Source organism: Formica exsecta, unplaced genomic scaffold (genome assembly GCF_003651465.1).
Source record: "Formica exsecta isolate Colony F162 unplaced genomic scaffold, ASM365146v1 scaffold72, whole genome shotgun sequence".
NCBI lineage: Eukaryota > Metazoa > Arthropoda > Insecta > Hymenoptera > Formicidae > Formica > Formica exsecta.
Window position 1 is genome coordinate 176,331 of NW_021853485.1, and position 17,032 is coordinate 193,362.

The 17,032-nt window shown below is 32.4% G+C and overlaps 1 protein-coding gene across 2 annotated transcripts; it reads right to left on the bottom strand.

Annotated features, from left to right (window-relative positions):
* Nucleotides 1-4,827: 4,827 nt before the first annotated feature.
* On the bottom strand, nt 4,828-7,582 carry LOC115243560. Of its 2 annotated transcripts, none has more exons than XM_029820672.1 (4): nt 7,406-7,582; nt 6,257-6,799; nt 5,543-5,848; nt 4,828-5,362 (listed from the first exon to the last, which is right to left on the bottom strand). In XM_029820672.1, exons 2-4 carry the CDS (start codon nt 6,776-6,778, stop codon nt 4,961-4,963), a joined length of 1,230 nt encoding a protein of 409 aa, XP_029676532.1. In that variant the 5' UTR covers nt 6,779-6,799; nt 7,406-7,582; the 3' UTR covers nt 4,828-4,960. The 2 variants fall into 2 exon arrangements, with proteins under 2 accessions (XP_029676532.1, XP_029676533.1); XM_029820673.1 differs by having other exon boundaries at nt 6,257-6,834.
* Between the last annotated feature and the right edge of the window lie 9,450 nt (nt 7,583-17,032).

Genomic DNA, 17,032 nt, shown 5'->3' on the forward strand with positions numbered 1-17,032 from the left:
TAACAAAATAAAAAAATATATATATAAAGAAAAGAAAAAGAGAATGCTCGTACATTTGTTAATAGTTTTCAGCAACTTTCAATAGTATATATATATTTAATAATATGCTCATCTCGCAGTATCAGATTTTCTAATGATATCAAACTGATTATTATTTTCACGATCAAATTGATAGATATAAAAGAGATCGTATACGTCAATTTGATAAAAATAATATTTCACCATTTATATATTATATATATATATATATATTTGCCATTAATTTCTCACATTTCTCTCGCGAGGGTGTAGCCAGATTCTAAAACAAATTGAGGCGCTTATTTTCGCAGCGAGGCGCAAAAGCCGCGCACCGCGGGGCTGCTTTGTTTTCTCGGCTTTGTAAACCGGCTGTTTCGCTAGCCGGTTGCTTCACCTCGTTACTGTCCTTTTTTCCCATTGCTGAAACAAGAAGCTGGCATCAGGAGGTCGTTATAACGCGAGGCGCGTCCACTTTTCCGCTTCCCCTGACCGTCGCGTCGCGCCGGCCCCTCGACGTCCGTCGGACGTGGTTCTTGCGTGCTGCAAATAAAGCTCTCCTGGAAACAAACAGGGTCGAGTTGGACTCGGTCGAACAAATTGACACCCCCACGCGCACGTACAGCGTGCGGACCACGGTGTCCTGTTTCCCAACTCGAGAATGTTGATTCACTTTAGTTTACTAGTTTGTTGACCGCGTGTTACTCGTAACCACTTTTTATTTGAAGAACCTTGTTTAAAAAGGATTTCTGTCGCGGGATGTATTCTGAAAAGCATTTCTCTCGCGATGTATGCTAAATAAAACGTTTCAAAAAAAAAAAAAAAACCTGTAGATTATGCATGTAAAATATGAGAGTATGTATTAAAATTACGTAAAGTAAACAATTATAGTTTAGTAAAATGCTGTCGAATATAAAGATTAACTTTTCTGAATCATATAATCATAAGCCTTTTTCGATTTTCAATTTTTTTATATTGTAATCTTTTCTCGCAGTGATAACAAATTAATAAATTTATCCTGCATTCTATGTTCTATCCTGTAATATACCTAATATAAATTCATTGATAAAATCATTTAATACTGTACAACGAAGAATCGGTTTAATTGTACATTCGTTAACTTCCGACTTTCATTCAGAATCACTGATTTCATCACAAGGAGCATAACCAGTGATCCGATGATCACCCTTCGGGAAAGCACTTCTAGGGACGATATCGATCGATAGTTTTGGGAGAGGACCGTCTCTCTCTCGCGCTGACTGACAGAGATATAATGTACGTTTATTAAGTGGCAGTCACGTGGCATGTAGTGATACAATGATATCAGTTTTGTACCAGGGCACGATTCGCCACGTGTCACTCGACACGAATCCAGCGCTTTCGCTTTATTACGACAACGGTATTCACACCCCTGCCGGTATCACTAGTCGATCGTAATCACGTTTGGCTTCTCTCAGTCACACAGAATCATAGTCGCGAGCGTAAATCTGACAATGAGTGCAACGCGTTTCAAGAAGAGTCGAATGCTACGCGAACTCTTTTAGAAAATCTGTAGAAAAAATTGCATCAAACATAGAAGTGTTATATAATTTTTGGAATTGTTTTATAATACCTTTTTTTGCAATTCTGATTTTTTATTTAACGCGCAACAAGATGTATAACAAGTTTGCGTGATTTGCAATTACCTAAACATCTACCGCTTCTGTATTCGAGACTGAATAGCTGTTAACAAAAAAATATCGCAAAATTTAATATATATAATTTATATATTTGTCTCTTGATGAATATGATATACTTCACTTTTTACGAAAATTAACTTTGTACAGAAAATTATTGACCGATTAAAAACTGTGTAATTAATTAATAATATATATTGATCTTTTATTTTAACATTAGTTCAACTAAATTTTATATTTAAAATCTTTTCACGTTTATTAAGTGAAATGTTGACATGCTATATAGACTTGTAATAATCTTCCCAAATTATATTTCTCTCTCTCTCTCTCTCTCTCTCTCTCTCGATTTTCTGTTTTAGTGAAGTGATGATTTTGATCCCAATTACATTTTTAATGCGATGCTAGTTGCAAATATGCGAAACATCATACAACGATTATTATATTTTTTTTTACTTATTGTTAGTGCATGAGCAGCAAGAACGCATTTATACGAGACAGAGAAGAGTTTCGCACGAATATTACATTTTAGTTCTAATATGGATTCTTGAAAGATTCTCGTCTCTAAATGCTTTTGAATTTTGATATCTTTTACATATATATGTATGTATGTTTGCTACTCGTATGTTTATAAATTAATATTTTTCTACATCGGTGTGTGTGAAATATACAATTATTATATATGTTGGTGATATACAATTATTGGATTATGTTTTCACGTAAAATAATACTACATTTTTTATTCCGTATTTCATTTTCGTGAATAGATCCCACGACCACCCGAATTGAGCCCGCATCTTGACATCCGCCGGTCTACCAACCATTTAGCAATAATTTACTCGTCGCACGGCCATGGAATAGCGTCGAAAAAGGCCTTGCGGAGTGAACGGTGTGGTCGTTGATACCGCAATGATGATCCGAGTCCCACGGGTATATTGTTGTCCAATGACATGTCCGTATTTACACATCGCACGTCGAAATTGCGCGCCGACGGCGTAAATGCACCCGTATGAGACTCAGAACTGGCGTGAATAATACCGATAAGTATGTTCCTTCTTTTCTACAGAATCTACCGACTGCCCTCGAAATGAGAGTGCTTTGATTCAATATCAAACAGCTAATCTCGTTTGGGATGATGAGATTAATTCTGATGTATTTGAGATATTATAAGAAGAGGGAAACATCTGTGTTATCTAGTGCTTAATCGTTTCTTTTACATTTTTTACACTTGGAAAGTATATCGACATACTATCCATTTATGATTATAAATAATAATAAGAGCTCAATTTCTATATAAATAAAAAAAATCTATCAGAATTTATAAACGTGAAAAAATTAAAATTCTAAATAAGAGCAAAATTTCGATTCGGATACTCTTTATATTTCTTTAAAAAAGAAAGAATGTAAAAAAAAAACTTAAATTATAAATGTGTACACGTATAAGAAATAAGTTTCATCGTGTATAATAAGACTGAAATCAATCTTTCTCTTTAAAATATTTTTTTACTTTATCCCGAAAAATCTTTTGTCATCTCAACAGTACCACCTTTTGCTTAAAGAGCATTTACCCCTTTGCGTCGATCAAAAAACTGCATTTATCTTCTCGCATAATCCCACCTTCTCGTGAAAAAAATTCCGGCATTCGAAATTTATCAATTGCTTTTTATAAGCCATGGAAGCTGCCAGCAGTCTTGTCGCTATTTCTTCCAGGACACCGCGAGAAAAGGTATTATTCAGGATGGTAGACATTGACAGATTCGTTGGGCGAGTGATATTAATGTGTAGAACCTGAAAAATCGACGGATTAGATCGTAAACCCTTGTGAATTCGACGCGGCTTCGTCCGTTTTTTTAAACCGAGTTTTATCCACAGTACTTACAGTTGTTTAGATTTTACACACACGCATTATATATATATATATAATGTGTGTGTATATTATATATATATCCACATCTTTTCTTTCTCTAAGGATATTACGTATACATCATAATATAAAAATTGTCATGATCCAAAATAGAAGTTATATTTTAACACGTAAGTGAGCCAGTAACTTTTTTATGCCATACTTTCAAAATTCTTAAAATATTTCATAATCTTTGCGACAGAAACGTGAAAACTTTTATTCTGAAAATAAAATATCTGAAATTGTGTTAAAATCCATTTAAAAGCACTTATTATTTGATTCATAATCGGAAAATTTCCAAATCTTTATCTATTAGCTTGTCGGTCATTCTTTTCATCTATGCACGAGAACATTATTTAAACGCGTGCTGTGAAGAGAGTTCGGCTGTCTCGCTAACTAAAGTGAGATTTTCAGGTCTGCTACTGAAATCGGTTGCATTGATGACCCAAATAACCCGGACCTACTTTACGGGTATGCCGAACGTTACCATTATTCTCCTACTGTCCTTAGCCCCTTTCTCTCCTTCTTTGCGTCTCATGCGGAATACCAAAGATCGGCTACTGAATTGTTCGATTTTGCCCTTTTGAACGGTGATTTACGGAATGTTTAAGTTTGTTAACGAGTGCAAATAAATTTCTCATTTTCAAATGGAGAGACACTCGGGCAAGATAGAAAAAAAAAAAAAAAAAAAAACGGAAAAAGCAAGAGTTTCATCCAAATAGTTTTGTCCAACCAGGTCAGCGTCGAGATCTGCCACAACAATCTTTCTGTTCATGATGTAGGTAGGCAACCGAAGGCAACATGGGGATTTCTTCGACAAATATTTTAGTGCCTTACAATAAATCAATTACTATTGAAATGTTGCGAATACTCTATTCTATTCTTTGACGAGAATCTTTTGACTGAAATTTTATCTTTGTTTGTCGTACTTGCGTAACATCTTGACTTTCCGCCGTCCCGAACAGTTAGCACACAAAATATTATTTATGTTACGTTTTTATTCAGTTTAAAATATTATGAATACACAAATTAAATAGAATCTCGACAACAGAGGGAATAAATGTCATGCTGGAATATTTTTGAACAAAATTGTTAGAAAAGAATGTATGCAATATACATATAACTAATTTGTTATTAATGTATGTAATATATAACTATAATACTATATAACACTATATAACTATATACATAACTATTTATTATATCCATATATATATAATAATTTATTATATATATACATATATAATAAATACAATTTAAAATATTTCTTATTAGATGTATGCTATATTTATTCTTTGTTTAGCAAATAAGAACTGCATATTAATAATAAGATAAAATCATACGTTAATAATTATTAAATGTGTTACTTTTAATCGAAATAGCCTCTTTGATCCATAATGGGAATCATCTTCTGAGCTAATATCACAGTATCTGGATTTTTAAATACGTCCATCTTTGTCTCTCCCTGCAACTTCTCTAACAAGTCCACGAAATCTTCAGTATCTTTTGCATCGGCCATCATTCTCAAATTAAGTATAACACCTGCAAACACAGCGTATATTCGTCTCTTATGCAGGGCTGCCTTTAATTTTTCCATTGTAGGTGCTTTCATAGCACAGCCTATTGAAATCATCGTATTTGTCAAGGTTTTCAAGTATGAATTCAATAAAAAATCATCGTTCTCGAATTTTAGTTCCATTTGCGGACAAATGTTCAAAAAATAGTGTAAATCAATAGCTGGAGATGAATAAACAGACATTTGATAGTCCACCTGCAAATATTTGTTTAGAAAATTAATTTCTATCTAAATATTCCGTGCAAATTAAAAATTTGATAAGTTGTAATAAAAAGCGAAACTTATTCTGCATATGTATATCTGAACAATTATTTAGTTTTGAATATGTTTTCAACAAAATAATTAAAACTTGTTTTTGATGAGAAAGAACATTACCATCAGAACATCGCTGAGTTTTCCATTGTCACTTTCTTTGAACATTATATTGTTAATCCAACAATCACCATGATTTAAAACACAGAATTCGTTAGGTTCGTATTTGTAAATGTCGGCGCATCTATCTCTAAATGTCTTCACCAGTTTATCTAATTTATTTGCGATATGTGCGTACTTCTGATCGGTCCAACCTCGAATCGCCTTACTTACATTCAACAGAGATACTTCCAACATTCGCATAAAACTCGCTGGACAATTCACAGACAGAATCCCGCCGTTTTTAAACGACTCGATCAACTTGGGTTCCTTCAAAGTTCACTATTTAAGTTTAAATTTTGATTATCTAAATACTTATAATATTGATATCTTATCATTTTGATTTCCTTATATATCGAGTAAACATATTACAATTATAATAATTTGACTCTAATAAAATTGCTGATAGATTTTAAAGGATAGGTTTTCGATTACGCAAAAAGATATACAAAATAATTTATGAAAATTATGTGTTATTCTATATTTTAAAATTTATACTTTTTTAATTTTGTTACAGATAACAGAGTAAAATTTTTTATAAACGAGAGCTCAAAGATTAGAAGAGTCTTTATGGGTGAGTAATTTGATTCTGTAAATGTTTCATGTTTTTCAAGTCTTAAGAGTCAAATTATTATATTTTATAATTAGATGCACTTTATTTCGCATATGTACATTTACCTTCTCGTGTAACGCCACGGAGCTCGCGTGTAGTTTGGCTAATTGCTCGATCACAAGAAGGCAATGTTCCATCGGCAGTCCTTTTTGTCGATCTTTCATAACGAATCCTCTTTCCGATAGATTCTCCATAACAAGAATTCTGAATTCTGGCGATCCGTACCACAATTTCGGTCCTAATTGCTTCTGCACGAGCTTCTCGATCTTTGGCAGAACTTCTTTCAGCATCGTTAATTCGCATATAAATAAACCCTGGTCGCGAACCATTGTCAACTGTATGCCGCTTATAGGTTCCGATTTCACGACGATATCAGCAATTTGTATCGATATTTTTTTATCAATTTTGGATAGAATAGTATATGAAATTCGTACTTTGAAAAAATCACTAAGAAAGTTAGTTCCCTTGATTAAATTGGAATTCTCTATATGAAGCACGTTAATCGTTTCATCACAAAATTCTTTCCGAAGTACCATTTTAAAGAACTGTTTGATGATCGTGTCGGTCATTCCTTGTGATACATTCATTTTTATTGTTGAATAATAGTTCTGTGATAATATATTTTATATGAGATACTCTGTATCTTTAACAAAATGGATTATTATTGGAAAGAATTATATAAATTGTCATTTATAACTAATATAATTTTTGTATTATTTTAAAAAACCAAAAAGATATTTTCTTGTTCTGAATTCTACAATTATCTTTTGTAAAGTATTGTCACATATAATTAAAAATTATTCTATATATACATATATTAACGCACAGAAACGAATAAAGCAAGCTAATGATTAATTGAATTAAATTTCTTATATTATACAGTAAATAAGATAAGTAAATAATGAAAATGCTTAAAAAAAGAATTTGCATGCATACGTAATATTATGGAAATTTTTGAATAATTTTTCTTAACGTTTGAGAATTCAAAATTAAAAAGTATTATATATCTATTATTTATCATCTATAAATTATTTCAAGTATAACTATTGTCGCCAATGCTGTCTCAATTATTTCAAAAGCAAGACAATTGTGAATTTCAAATTGACTTAGTTTTATTAATTACATTATAGTAAAAGAGCCATGATTCCCGATTTGATAAAGTTAATACAAGTAATTTTTATTGTTACAGTTTTTTAATGATAAAGCATACTTACTAAATTTTATTCTTATTTAAGCAGTTCCACTGATCTAACCGAACTAATTCTTCGTTTCACAGGTTAAACATTTTACGTTAAACAGACGAGCATATAAAACTTTTATCAGAAGATATAACATGTTATGCGTTGCATATGCAATCATAAACTGTAACTGCAATCTCGTTGACAGCTACCTTGAACTAGTACTTTAGTCATTAAGTAGGATTGAATCATAGTCTTGAATAGTGCCGTATTATTCCGTATTTGCCATCGTAGGCAAATACAGATCATCTCGTATCGAGTTAAATTTCGTAGACAATTAAATCCAATTCTTTTGATCGGCAATGCAATATTAAAACAGAATTTTAAATCAAATAAGCCGAAAGGAAAATATTGTTTTCTCGAAGGAGAAACTATGGTCGGACCCAAACGGGAATGATTGTGCTTCGTAAATCATAAAGCTATCCGTTTTTTCAAAGGTCTTATATAAGCCGCAGCTCGGACTGCCACGATGGACTGTCGTATAACTTTTATAGAAGGCAAAAAAGTGGCTACTGTGTTGCTCGATTCGAGTCTTTTTATTGCACTTATGGCGATGCGCTTGCCTAGTTTTTCGAAAACGTGAACACTTTTACGGCCGTCGCGTGTGCGGTAAGCCAGGAACAGCTTCAGGTGCTACCACAACTTTATGAACGGAGATAGATTTTACCGCTAGTTTTGAAAATTTTACAAACATATACAACAAAACAGCTGGTAATAAATCATCCACCTTCGCTTTTTTTTCTTCCTTTTACGAAGATATTTTCTGTCCTAGCGTTTCTGGTGGGTTTTACGCTATTCTTACGCAATCACCGTTCGTGGTTTTCAATAGAGGTCTATAATGTAAACGGGATTTTCATTTTTTTGTTAGCGTTGTTTTTTTACGAGATGGAAGGTTGAAAAGTTTGTAAGTTGATCTATTGATTGTCGAATTCTTCCGATCGCAGTTTTGTGCAAGGATGGAATTTATGCGTAGAAATTAGATTTGCATTTCTAATAACAATTATTTTAAAAGCATATATAAGATATCAAATCTACGTCATCGAAAAGTAACATGTTATATGCGCTATCAAATTATATTATTATATCATGAACTTGTACGAATCTTGACAATCACACGATTATACAATGTCTAATAGTGCGCATCGGCATCGCACGCTACTGGGCACATATAAATACATATATGAATCATGTATTAAGTTTCAGATTTATCTCTCTCTATTGAAGTTGTTCACTCTATGACACTATCATCGCGATAAATCAAATGTAATATATATATTATGCATTAGATATATTATAGAACAATCTAAAAATTATTGTATCAATTTCATAAGAATTACAATTGTACAAATCAAATGTCACATATATTTTCTTTGCAATTTTCCACAAAAAATAAATTAAAAAAAAATTACTTATCAAGCTCTTTATTTTTTATATTTACAAATCTTTACATATGAAATTTTCAATTACTCTTAAAAATTATATCTGCCTAGCCTGTTTGCACGATGGCATTTCTCCTGATGTGATTTACATAAATTAAGAGGTATAGATATCTGACATTTTATCTCTAACAAACGATGGAAAAAGATAGAGAAAAAAATAACTTTCAAAGCCATAAGCAAAACGCGTGGCTCATCAGACTTGAAGGCATCAAAATGGATCTGATGGTACGTGTTTAACTCAGTTCTAAAAAGGAACCATAATTTTAAAGGCTCAGCAGGGCCGTAAAAGCGCACTGGGTATAACAAAAGTTACCTAGTAAATAAAGGCGCGACCTATCGGCAGGGAGTGATGTCGTGCGCACGGCATGGCACGGCACGAAATCGGTGTCGTGTGCTCATCCCCTTCTCGAGAAAATTTTCAAATTGGTATATATTCGGAGAGAAAGTTTAAACGATATACACTTCGTTGATTATCTGTTACGGACCACCCATTCAGTTTCCATATAACAAAGAAAAAGAAGAGAAAGAGAAAGAGAGAGAGAGAAAGTCATGTTAAAATATTTTATTTTTACCCTATCAAATGTGCAAAAATAATTTTAATGTATTGTTAAATTACAAATAATATATAAAATGTAGCATAGAATATTTTTCTTAATTTTCTTTTAACTTATATAGTAACGCTAAAATGTATATTGCAAAAAAAGGAATTTTAAATATGCTTACAATGTGTATTATTATATATAATTATACATAATCGTTATGATTATGTAATTATGTTTTTTATACACGCAATAAGAGAATCACTCATTTTTGTTTTATTATTATGATGTATTGTGCTAGAGAAACCAAGAGATTGATTGCGTGCTCTGTCTTGACGCATAATTTTGTCATATACACGTAAATAACGATTATCTGAGTAACAATTATTTTCATACGTCATGCAAAGATGCGATAATTATTAATTATTGCGATTATTTCATGTTTTGATATTAAGTTTCGCGCGAGAGACCTCGCGGATGCTCGATTGGCTTGTGTTTTAATCAAGTTAAGAATTTATATAAAACACTCTGTATACGTCACACGCTGAACGGATGATCGGCAAAGGGCGGATGTGACATAAAACGGTTATATAAAACAGATGTTATAGGAACGAAAGAAGCCCCTTGGCACCCCTACGCTGAGCTCTCGCGAGCACAGCGAAGCCTCTGCGAGAAATCTTTACATATGCATGGACCATTAGCGATACCGTATAAAATCGACGAGTTAGACAATAACATGAGTGTGGGGGAAGCAGGGAGGGGAAAGGAGGAAGGCTTCTTTTCTTGAGCCACGTCATAACATGAGTGTCCGATATTATCACATTACAAGTACATAGTTCATATGATTATGCCCAAATAAAATTTAGATTAAAACTTTATCAGAAAAGATCGTTATTAATTTGAATCGCAAATCATAATGACGGCTGTATATACTATACATATTTATGTATTTTTTGTATTATGGAATTGCATCCTCTATCTCTCTTTTATTAATCTTTATATAAAAAAAAAAGAAAATAAATAAAAATCATTTTTCCTCTCCTTCGAAATAACGATGTATATGTTTTTCTTTTACATGATAAAATGTTTGACGATTTAATGTATTAATATGTGTGCAAAGAATTAATTACCATCTTACTGCAAATATTTCTGACCTATAGAGTTCATCAATTATGGTCAGTACAGACAGAGAAATACGATACGCGATAATAAATTAGAACGTCAAAGAAAACTTTCACCTCGAAACCATTGACTCTTTGGAAAATCAGGAAACGTCAATTTAGGTAAGACTCTAGTAAATATTGGAAAGAAATGCTCGACAGGACAACAGGACAACAAGATTTGTTCGACAAATAACTTATAAAGCTATTATATGGTTGAACCAAAGTATCGTAAATACAATTGCATTTCTTTTCTTTATCGAAAATGTGTATCTAATTTTGTTTTCTAACAAACAACCACTATTTTCAATAAGAGCCTTCGCCAAAACAATTTATTGCCTTATATCACAGGAAGTATTTTCCAATGATTGTTTATATAGGAGATTGTGATACAAACAATAAAAGTTATTCTCTGATTTATTATTCTTGTATTTAGTATTAGATTTTTTTAAGATTTAATAATTACTGTAAGAGCTATATTTCAAAAAGACTGCAGTCACAGAACCTCGCATAATAAATTTCTTATAATGATAATATTGATTTACATTTTATTGAAGGATTTAAATTTGCGATATTGATATTGCAAAAATCTGAATTATGATTACCGGTTTATCATTTAGTGGCAGGTTGTAAGAAAAGAGTCTTTTATTCGTTCTTTCTGAAAACTTGTTTCTATTGTGTTACGAAACAGTAAGAATACAGCAGGGAAACAGCAGGGTTTAATGCCCTTGCCCTCTCATTCGTTGGTAAAATTTCGTAGAGTATTTATATCTGGCATTAATTTCTCTTACTGTCCGGATCGAACTGCTGTGATATTAATGTCTCAAATAAGTGCGGGACTGTATCTTTTAAAATCTGTATCGGGAGAATAATTTTTGATACAAAAATTATATAATTGTGTTATTTTATATACACATATATAAACAGGAATCTATTAACATTAACAAATATCTCAATATTCATTAACTATTTTTTATGATGATAAAGACTAAGTTTTTAGCTAAAGACTAAACTAGAAAACAGAAAGAGTGCATAAATCAGATGCAAAATTAATCTCTAAAGTTTCATTTCTCTACAAGATATTAAATATTTACCTTTTTAGAAAAGCTATTAATTCTAAATGCTTTGATATCTCTTTTTTGAAAAATTGTATTCATATAAATAAAAAAGTTTATAGAGAAATGAAAATATATTACTGAATACCCTGTATCGCTCTTATTCTTCCGATAAATTTTGCCGCACTTCCGCTTGTCCTATTTTATTTTACGCTTACGATTGCAGATCAACTGACGTGTCGGCGAATCGTGGCTCCACACTGCGAGACTGTCAATTAGGAATCCGTCGGACGTTCCCGATATCTGCTGAATCGTCATTTCTCTCTGCGGCTGTTTGCAAAATGTCAAAGCTGATAGTCGCGCGCAATCTCGAAACCCTTGATACTTATATGTTTTCTTGTACGAGCACTGTTTAATAGATAAATATAAAAAATAAATGCAAATATAAATGTCTCCCTCTCTTCATTTTTTTAAAAATGCTAGATAAAGATAACAAAGTTAAAAAAAAACATTTTACTATTTATAATTTCCCATTACCTTACATCATTTATAATTTTACATAATCTTGTATTGATTTTTGATTGCGAGTCGACTAAGAGCGCAGATTGAATAAAAAGATATTACGCAAATCTATTTTGTCACGGGTAGCGATGATATTATTTAACAAACAAGCCGGATGGTGGACTTACGAGAGTACTATTACCGGTAATCCCCGCATCGTCTTTAGCACGGCCGCACGCGGTGCGAGCCTATTCACTGGTAATTAAGAGATTAGAGCCTGTTGCCTGACACTCTGCCTCTGTGTGTTTCTCGTTCCTCTTCTCTCATTTCTTAGTCCTTACGACGACTACACATGCATACTTCTTATCCCGATCGCGTTACAAAGCGAACACGAAACACCTTGCGCAAACAAATTTTTCGTATAGTTCTTACAAGTTCTTTTTGTTGCTCATAAAAATACTTTGTTTTGTGCAGACAGTACATTTGTTCAACACAAAATAATTATAAGAAATATTAAATTATTTGGCATCTATTCAAGTATATTTTTAGCATAAATATTTTATACTGATACTATGGTTATTTTAAAACTAAATATTATATATATAGAAATAAATTGTGATATCTCAAGTTTTTAATACAAAACTTAATTGCGTTTTATTGTAGTACATTTTTACGCTTTTATACAGAGAAAAAAATTGTTTATGAGAAAATTAATACATGCGCTCTTCTATTTATACTGTTTTACATATTTAGTTGAGCAACAATGTATATATCCATTTGTAATGCCATTTATAAAATTACTAGCGCATTAAATTCTATAATAAATAAATATCGCAACAATGGAGATCGTAATACTTATTTTAAAAAAATATAAAAAAATTTCAAATAAAAAATATTAAATGTGTATGTGTGGATGTTTTATTCGTGCGCCTTATATGTATATATAACACATGTAAAAAATATGTATATATTTAATTATAACACATATATACTTAATCGATATTTATAAGCTTTGAAAGATGCCTCGTTGTTAAAAATTGCACGCATCAGCGCATGCTTTCTACATCAAGATCTTAGCTCGCACAAATGACGAAAAACCCGATTCCTCGATACCTGACAATCCAAAAGGTAGTGCCGTCGATCTCTCGATCGGTACAAACGAACGAGCACGCATGTATATGCGACCGTGCACGACGGTCAGGACACGTCTCGAATATTTTACCCCGGGAGTTTTTCCTCTTTAATTGATTCAATCGGCGAAAAACACGGCGAGACCGGCTTCAACCCCCTCGGGGGTTTGCGCCCTCTTCCCCGCCGCATCATCCGCGCTTCCGACAGCCAACCGCTGTAACGAGACGCCAGAACCAACCCCCTTCCGAAATTGTTTATGAGAAAATTAATACATGCGCTCTTCTATTTATATTGTTTTACATATTTAGTTGAGCAACAATGTATATATCCATTTGTAGTGCCATTTATAAAATTACTAGTCCATTAAATTCTATAATAAATAAATATCGCAACAATGGAGATCGTAATACTTATTTTAAAAAAATATAAAAAAATTTCAAATAAAAAATATTAAATGTGTATGTGTGGATGTTTTATTCGTGCGCCTTATATGTATATATAACACATGTAAAAAATATGTATATATTTAATTATAACACATATATACTTAATCGATATTTATAAGCTTTGAAAGATGCCTCGTTGTTAAAAATTGCACGCATCAGCGCATGCTTTCTACATCAAGATCTTAGCTCGCACAAATGACGAAAAACCCGATTCCTCGATACCTGACAATCCAAAAGGTAGTGCCGTCGATCTCTCGATCGGTACAAACGAACGAGCACGCATGTATAAGCGACCGTGCACGACGGTCAGGACACGTCTCGAATATTTTACCCCGGGAGTTTTTCCTCTTTAATTGATTCAATCGGCGAAAAACACGGCGAGACCGGCTTCAACCCCCTCGGGGGTTTGCGCCCTCTTCCCCGCCGCATCATCCGCGCTTCCGACAGCCAACCGCTGTAACGAGACGCCAGAACCAACCCCCTTCCGAATAGAAACGCCAACCCCTCTTCGCGGTTAGTCTCTCGCCTGTTCCTTTTCCTCACTTACCCCTCATCGCGGTTATCCCACCCCGCGTTTCGACCCCTTTGTTCTTTCTGCTTATTGTCTCCTTTTCCTTCGATGTTTTCCTTCGCGCGCGGGCCCTTCTGTCTGTTCTTTCGTTGCTCAATTAAACGTTTATTACGCGTTTCCGATTCTGTATATTCCAGTTTCTTTTCCATTTTTTATTTTCAGTACAATTATGTTTCTACCTCTTTTTATCACTTTTCTGTTTCCAGTCATTTTATTTTCTGTGCAGCACTACTTCATATAAGTTTTTCTTTAACTTTTCATGTACAAAAAATTAGCTAACGAATTAAAATTATCATATCAAAAGCGTATTAATTAATCTAAACATATATACTTGTGATATTATTAGCTCATTTTATAATTTCTATACTTTTGTTGCAATTTCTTTTATATTTAGCGTTCACTGTTCTTTTTTCAATGTACTTTTCTCTATACTTTTGTATTAATTAATTTGAAAAGGATTAATTTTATTGTTTATACATTTATTTTTATTGTAATTATAATTTAATATTTAAAGTTTTTTTATACTTTATATCCTTTCTTATTTTATTTTTGTTATACGCCCTTTTCTCATAATATATCAAGTCTTCAATCTTGGTTTAACCCCTATCGGCGGAGTAACACTTTCGACTGTGTAGAGTGATATAATATGGAAACATTTATATACAGTCGCGCGCCGAGAGAGCTGAATATATAGTTGTCGTTTATGCGAAGCAGGTACTCCTCTTCGCGGAGGGCGCGGGAGGACGCGTGTCGGGAAATGGAAATGGGTGGTTGTATTGCGAGACGAGCGGGGGAAGTTTCTGCAAGTGCGGCGGAAACTCTCGCGGATTTTCCGTTTGTTATTTTAATTAGAGCCTTCGGGGCCCGCTCGTAACGAGTGCTTGGCTCTTGTCCGCGTTTATTGTATCCTTCTGAAACGACGGTTGTGTCGTATCGTCGGACTGGTACTGGTGAATCACGAAAATACGTACGCCAGCCTTCGTTTATTTATACCTTCCGCGAAATAATCTTGTAACGCCTTATTACGGCGTTAATTGTCGCGATTGTATCAAAATTGTACTTGTAATCATAATTATAATTGTAATCGTAATCAACTGATGTCGAATTAATTTTATATAATAGAATTTTTTTTATATCCAACGAGAAAGTATCTTGTTAAAGTGTATAAACACAAGAAAAATAAAATATAAATGAATTATTTAATTGAAAAATATATGTCTGCGGGTATAGTTATAAAACGAAGTTTCTTGCAAGATAGGAAAACGAATATTTTACAATGTGCTTTTTTTATATAAATCATTTTTATCATGTTTAGATAAAAATGAAGATATCTAGAAAAAAACAACGAAGGAAGTATTTTACTAGATTTTTCGTAATGTTTCCAAATAATTATCCGATTTTTGTCCGAATGAAGATTTTTCACTTTCTATATATGTGTATGTATGTGTGTTGTCTTTTAAAACATTGTTAAAAAGAATTTCAACATCGTAAAAGTATTCGTTAGTGTCGGTTTTTTACTTGGTCAGTCAGGGAAAAGGAATAGAACCGTATTACTCACTTTGTCGAGAATTTTTTCCCGTTATGCAAAAAATTGTAACGACGAACGGCGCATCGAGAACAATATTTTCCCGATTTGGACGGATACATTGTAAAACTGTAAAAATCCGTTGCTTAAAAACTTGACTTCTAATTTTTTGTGCGTTAATCCTGTTGATTTCGGTACTTCCTTATACCGTTTTTTGGTAGTCTTTAAGGGAAAAGTTTTTCACGTTGCATCTGCTTTATGTGACTCGCGAGAAAAATGGACTATTTTTTTCTGAAGTTTTTGCATTTTTTTCTCTGCACGAACATATTTTATTTTGCATTCATACCTAAAAAAAAAAAAAAACAAAAAAATACACATACGAAAGATTGAGATATAGCTGTACAAGTTCTTTTAATGCTCGTATAAAGGCTGAATCAGAGCTAATATTGATAAAATAGCGCGCGGAATATTTTGAAATTTGATATTTTAATTTGTAAATAGAGCATATTATTCTCATTATTGTATTGTATTGGCTTTACACTGAAGGGTTCAGACGAGCCGCTTTTAATAACCCGGATACGGATGCCTCCACCTAGCAGTGTCGTATTCGGATCTAAGGTTCAGGCCGACATAATCCGCGAGATAATTCCGTTCCAGGTTTTCTAACCCCATCATTGCGTATCCTGTTACCTATCCTTTTGCGTCGTTTTCTTTCAATAGAAAAGCGAATAAGAGAAAATGGAAAGTATTGGTTGCAAAGACATGTTAAATGTAGCTGTCGATTTTCGAAAAGGCTTTCCAATTTGATTGAAAATAGTATTCAGTTTTGTTTATTATATAAATAAATATAAAAGAGGTATACTATACATTAATACAGAATTTTATCTTTATATATATATAATAATGTAGAAAAAAAACATATAATCAATATATAATATAATATATATCAGTATATAAAGTAGCAATGTATGTTATTTCAATATGTTATTATATAATATAATATTAGCTAGCCAATTATTTTTCCATAACAAAAAATAAAAAGAATTACAAGATATTTTATGTTATAAAAATATAAATTTTTTAAAAACTTGAATTATTAAATTACAGAGAGAGAGAGAGAGAGAGAGAGAGAAAGAGATTTTTAATTAAAATTAAATTAAAATTATATCATAAATTAAAATTTTGCAGAAATAAAAAAATTTTTCGTCGGTAAGTATATGTATATATAAAAAGATA